This window comes from Anoplophora glabripennis, unplaced genomic scaffold, assembly GCF_000390285.2.
Source record: "Anoplophora glabripennis isolate ALB-LARVAE unplaced genomic scaffold, Agla_2.0 scaffold3437, whole genome shotgun sequence".
Lineage (NCBI taxonomy): Eukaryota > Metazoa > Arthropoda > Insecta > Coleoptera > Cerambycidae > Anoplophora > Anoplophora glabripennis.
Genome location: NW_019419521.1, coordinates 1,903 through 8,373, shown reverse-complemented (window position 1 = coordinate 8,373; position 6,471 = coordinate 1,903). Strand labels below are relative to the sequence as shown.

Sequence of the window (6,471 nt, the reverse complement as noted above, 5' to 3'; positions counted from 1 at the left end):
GCTTTGCACGAAGCAGCTGGATATGGTCATTTGGATATATTGAAGTTCTTCATTGAACATGGTTTAAACATCAATGATACCGATAGTTTGGGATTCACTCCACTATATTCAGCTTGTGAACATGGTCATTTGGAGACAGTTAAATTCCTTCTTGAACGTGGTGCAGATTGTAATATTAAAAGCAGCGATGGTCGGACAGCCCTGCACACAGCAGCTGCACGTGGTCATTTGGACACAGTGAAGTTCCTGATTGAACATGGTTCAGATTTCAATGCCACCGACAGTTTGGGATTCACTCCACTATATTCAGCTTGTGAGCATGGTCGTTTGGAGATAGTCGTATTTCTTCTTGAACTTGGTTAGACTAATGTTAAAAATATGAACGGTACACAGCAGCTCATATCGCAGTCGAATGCAGTGAAATTTATCATGGAATGTGGACTAGATTTCAGTGCGAATGCTGTGAATCGCGTGGAAACACTTAAATTCCTTCTTGAACTTGGTGTAGACTGCAATATTTAACACGAGAATGGTCGGACAGCTCTGCACCCAGCAAATGCGTGCAGTCGATTGTTCAGAATGAAGTTCCTTGTGAAAAATGGTTCAGATTTCAATGTTGCTCATAGTCTAGGCTCCACTCCATATTACATTCGACGAGTGCTATATGTCACTTGGCACGGTTCTTCAAGGTGCTGTAGATGATAACATTAAGGAAAAGTTTTCTCATTAAAAAAAATTAGTTTTTCAGTTTTGCCAGAGATATATCTTACCTACCCCGAGGAACCGCAACTCGAATATCAATGCATTGTATTTGATTACATAAATGATGACTTCTGAACCGGTTGAGATAGTTTTGTAGATACTATTGTAATGGTAAATAAGGATTTATTAAATTTTTAATTTTAATTTTTATATTTTTTAAGACACTTGATAAAACGCGGAAAAACACTAATAAAAATTACTGTATAAAAAACTTACAAGTGTAATCGTGAACAAAGAACTTTATAATTTACAAATTAATTTAATATTCGGCTATCATACGTCTTTCCTGTACCAAATTTTATTGAAATATCTTGAGAAGTGATAAGAGTTGTTTGCGTTTCTCTCTTAATTTATTTTTTATTTAAATCACCGCGCGTTCCGCGATTTAATTTCATGTTGTCCTTGTCCTCTAACCGAGGGTGGGGAAAAAGACTCGATGAGGGGGAGAAGAGTCTACATTCAATTTTAAAAGTGTGTGTATGTGAAAGAGCTTTGACCAAGACAGTACGCAACTATACGCAACTGAGATCTCAAATTTGGACTAATGGTACATATAAGTGATACACAAAATTGATGCAAGGGTGCTAGTTCCTGCTGCAAGCGAGTGAGCCAACATAGGGAAACCCTCAAAGGTAAGGGCAACAAAGTCGCCGCAAAACTCTTAGTACATTCTTTTTCAAACATCTTTTCCCTAGCATATTCANTATGTCACTTGGCACGGTTCTTCAAGGTGCTGTAGATGATAACATTAAGGAAAAGTTTTCTCATTAAAAAAAATTAGTTTTTCAGTTTTGCCAGAGATATATCTTACCTACCCCGAGGAACCGCAACTCGAATATCAATGCATTGTATTTGATTACATAAATGATGACTTCTGAACCGGTTGAGATAATTTTTTTGATACTATTGTAATGGTAAATTAGGATTTATTAAATTTTTAATTTTAATTTATAATTTTGTTTTAAGACAGTTCACTTGATAAAACGCGGAAAGAAACTATAAAAATTACTGTATAAAAAAACTTGCGAGTGTAATCGTGAACAAAGAACATTTTCATATACCTAATTCAACATTTATAATTTATAAATTAAACTTAAATATTCGGCTGTCATAGAAGCTTTCCTGTACCAAATTTTATTGAAATATCTTAAAAAGTGATAGAGTTATGTTTAAAGTGTACCTGAAAATTGAAATTAAGCCAGTAAAATTGTAAGTAGGTACTATAAGGAACAAACTTGATATAAAATAGTTTATATTATTTATCTAATAATAAATTCTTTATTTCTTGACACCTGTATAATGAAAATAAGTTTATTAACGTGTTTAAGTTTATTTTTGTTATATTTTCTTAATAAATGAAGTCCTGTTGCATTTTTGTTTCATAACAACCATAGGTACAGCTATAACAAATTTGAATAGCAAAATTTTGTTAATTTTTTTTAAATTTTGACAAGCTTATATCTTTTCTAAACGGAATATCGTCAAAAACTAACGCAACAACGGAAATCTCAGATTAAATGAAAAGAATTCTACAATATTTCTTATATCCAGTACGACCTCGACAAACCTGCACTTCTCAGACCTTTCCGGATGACGTCACACTCTCCGCTTCGCCGACCAACCGTGACCAAAGGGGTCCTAAAAAACGGGTTGTACACATCACCATCACATATGTTAGCCTGAAGTGAGGTTATGTGGTTGTTTATTTTGATTTTGCATACGAAAATACGCATATTTGCCTCAACAACAACACCGTGTGCTGTAGCGGGATCCGTTTTCGAGATTTCCGTCATGTAGATTTGGATATTTCCCTCGTCCAATACGGTTCCGAGAGAAGGTAACTGTTGCTTCTGTCGCGGAAGAGTGGGAGCGGATTTTATCGATTTCTTTGACCTGTTGAATGCTTTTTACCGCTAATGAGCTCAGAATCTCTCCTGTCCCAGCACGAGGAACAATCTGTTGGGCTGCTAAGGTGAGTTTTTACGCATTTTTTTCAACCGTTTGCTTTTAAAACTTCGCCCGGCAGTGAACAGTGAGTTTTTCATAAGAAAAAGTACTAGGAATTATATTTTTTACGCGAAGTGTTGCAGAAAGCAACGGAATATACGCAGTTATATAGCATTAGGGTCTAGGTGCTTATTACTTTTAGCGAGATGGAGGCAAGGGCGGAACACCAAAGGACGAAGCATTACCAGTCGCTGTACTCCTTCACCACCTCTGTAGGAGTGGGTTTAATAATTTTAGTGCTGTTCTGGATCTTGCACTTTCGGGGCGGTTTCGCATGGCAGTCTAGCCCTAAACAAGAGTTTTATTGGCACCCGTTCTTAATGGTACTGGGAATGGTTTTTCTTTATTCGCAATGTAAGTATTTACACACAAAAATTATTTTATGGTGTATATGTCCAGCCAAGCAGACTTGTAACGTGTTTTGTTACCGAGAACTGTTGATTATAACGAACAAATTTGTAAGTGCTATAAAAATCGGTGGTGAAAATACACTTTTATGATTAATTCATCTATTACGAATCTTCGCATGTAAAAAACCAATTACTTATCAAATTTGACGAAATATTCAGCTGTGATGGACTTTGGCACTGCACAATTTTGCGTAGTGGATAAAAACGTAGATTATATGTTAATTCGGTTATAAAGTACGTGACGTACTACGCTTAAAAGTGTTCTGAACAACATAGTTAGACTAGAAAGACAGCAATTATTTTACATATTTACCGATTTTCGATACCTAGTGTAGTTGTATTAATTTTTTTTACCCCATCTATTAAAACTGCCAATTTTGAGCTTCAGTCCAAGAGACTCAATTTACTTTTATGAAGGTAATAGTTACTTTGTGGCATAGTTTCCTTCTTTTTTTATTTGTTAGGTATTTTGCCTCCCGTGAACAAAATTTAAAAAGTTAATGCAACAAGCCCTTGCGCCAAAAGCGGTTAGGGGTTATTTGTTATGAAGATGCTTAAGCAAAAACCTTACAGTGAAAAAAGTTCAAAAAGTTCTTTAGTATTTGTTGCCAACGATGATCCAACGTCACAATTTGAAACACATCTTGAACCGTTCAACAGAATAGTCGCAGTCTCTTAATTTTTTTCAGCGGTGTTATTTCTCTTAGAGCGTTTATTTTGTTAATACCAGTCACTTGATTGGTAGAATTTCCATTAAGGTATTTAATGAAAGATCAACAATTTTTAGTAACCTTGGAACGCAAAGCAGAGTGTTTTTGATTTAATGTAATATGACTTACGTCTAAAATGATGAATGTTCTCTTGGTATGTGTCTTGCTACTAGGAATTCGAGTGACAACCGCATAACATTTGCCTTGTATATCTTGTAGTACTAAAATGTGACGGAAATTTTTAATCCGTTGGAGGACTTAAAAGATACTTTATTTTATGGGGAATTTAATTTTACAACTTTTCTTACTCTTGGTAGTTTTCAAAAAACTTTGTTGTTTTCAACAAAAAGACTACTAACTAATAATACGTATTGTAGCTGTTATTTAAAATCATCGAACATTCAAAAGTTGCTATGAATTTAAACGTCAAATTTGACGATCAGGAAAAAACTTGGAAAAAGAATAATTTAATAGAAAAACAAACAACAGAAATAACATATAATTTGCACTGAAAAGTTATAGAAATTGTTCCAAATTATCACCATTTTCTCTCAGGCATAAATTTATTCTTCGTCGAAAATTGAAGTCTACTGTATTGTTTCTAATGAATATGCATTTATCCGTAATGCGATTCTCAAATTCTGCTCAAAACGCAACTGTTGAGGCATACACAAATTCTTTTAACCTTCCCCAAAGAAAGAAGTCACATTTGTTGAGGTTTGGTGATCGTGTAGGCGAAGCTTGTGGGCAATTATTTCCTCTTCTAATCCATTTATTTGGATGCTGGTGGTTTAAAAAGTCTCTAACAATATTAGTAAAATGAGAGGGTGCTTCATCATGCATAAGCCAATGTTCCAGTCTGGAACATTGGTTTATTATAGGATTTTAAAAGGAAGTATGACGTTCAAGATATTTTATTACATGAATCGTTCAAACGGTCATTTTAGATGAAAANGTAGTGGATAAAAGTGTAGATTATATGTTAATTCGGTTATAAAGTACGTGACGTACTACGCTTAAAAGTGTTCTGAACAACATAGTTAGACTAGAAAGACAGCAATTATTTTACATATTTACCGATTTTCGATACCTAGTGTAGTTGTATTAATTTTTTTATCCCGTCTATTAAAACTGCCAATTTTGAGCTTCAATCCCGAGACTCAATTTACTTTTATTATGTTAATAGTTACTTTGTGACATAGTTTCCTTCTTTTTTTTTTATTTGTTAGGTATTTGGCCTCCTGTGAACAAAATTTAAAAAATTAATGCAACAAACCCTTGCGCCAAAAGGGGTTAGGGGTTATTTGTTATGAAGATGCCTAAGCAAAAACCTTACAGTGAAAAAAGTTCAAAAAGTTCTTTAGTATTTGTTGCCAACGATGATCCAACGTCACAATTTGAAACACATCTTGAACCGTTCAACAGAATAGTCGCAGTCTCTTAATTTTTTTCAGCGGTGTTATTTCTCTTAGAGCGTTTATTTTGTTAATACCAGTCACTTGATTGGTAGAATTTCCATTAAGGTATTTAATGAAAGATCAACAATTTTTAGTAACCTTGGAACGCAAAGCAGAGTGTTTTTGATTTAATGTAATATGACTTACGTCTAAAATGATGAACGTTCTCTTGGTACGTGTCTTGCTACTAGGAATTCGAGTGACAACCGCATAACCTTTGCCTTGTATATCTTGTAGTACTAAAATGTGACGGAAATTTTTAATCCGTTGGAGGACTTAAAAGATACTTTATTTTATGGGGAATTTAATTTTACAACTTTTCTTACTCTTGGTAGTTTTCAAAAAACTTTGTTGTTTTCAACAAAAAGACTACTAACTAATAATACGTATTGTAGCTGTTATTTAAAATCATCGAACATTCAAAAGTTGCTATGAATTTAAACGTCAAATTTGACGATCAGGAAAAAACTTGGAAAAAGAATAATTTAATAGAAAAACAAACAACAGAAATAACATATAATTTGCACTGAAAAGTTATAGAAATTGTTCCAAATTATCACCATTTTCTCTCAGGCATAAATTTATTCTTCGTCGAAAATTGAAGTCTACTGTATTGTTTCTAATGAATATGCATTTATCCGTAATGCGATTCTCAAATTCTGCTCAAAACGCAACTGTTGAGGCATACACAAATTCTTTTAACCTTCCCCAAAGAAAGAAGTCACATTTGTTGAGGTTTGGTGATCGTGTAGGCGAAGCTTGTGGGCAATTATTTCCTCTTCTAATCCATTTATTTGGATGCTGGTGGTTTAAAAAGTCTCTAACAATATTAGTAAAATGAGAGGGTGCTTCAACATGCATAAGCCAATGTTCCAGTCTGGAACATTGGTTTATTATAGGATTTTAAAAGGAAGTATGACGTTCAAGATATTTTATTACATGAATCGTTCAAACGGTCATTTTAGATGAAAATCCGCGGGGTGCTATTAAATTAGATGGTGGAAATTGGAGATAGGGGTGAAAATGCACCCCTTTCAGTTTTCTAATTGTAGCTCGAAAACGAAGCAAAATTTCCCTATAGTTCATAGGAAAAATTATTTAGAGAATTGAATTTCCCATCAAAAT

At 34.0% G+C, this 6,471-nt stretch overlaps 2 protein-coding genes across 2 annotated transcripts; both read left to right on the top strand.

Moving 5' to 3' along the window:
- Positions 1-6: 6 nt before the first annotated feature.
- Positions 7-385, top strand: LOC108916500 (protein fem-1 homolog B-like; the record flags this gene model as incomplete). The annotated part of the gene is made up of 1 exon (XM_018722769.1): positions 7-385. A coding segment is annotated over one exon (357 nt), but the record flags the coding sequence as incomplete, so codon positions are not given.
- A 2,148-nt stretch (positions 386-2,533) lies between these two features.
- Positions 2,534-3,123, top strand: LOC111692783 (putative cytochrome b561; the record flags this gene model as incomplete). The annotated part of the gene is made up of 2 exons (XM_023456899.1): positions 2,534-2,734; positions 2,912-3,123. Coding segments are annotated over exons 1-2 (268 nt in total), but the record flags the coding sequence as incomplete, so codon positions are not given.
- Positions 3,124-6,471: the final 3,348 nt, after the last annotated feature.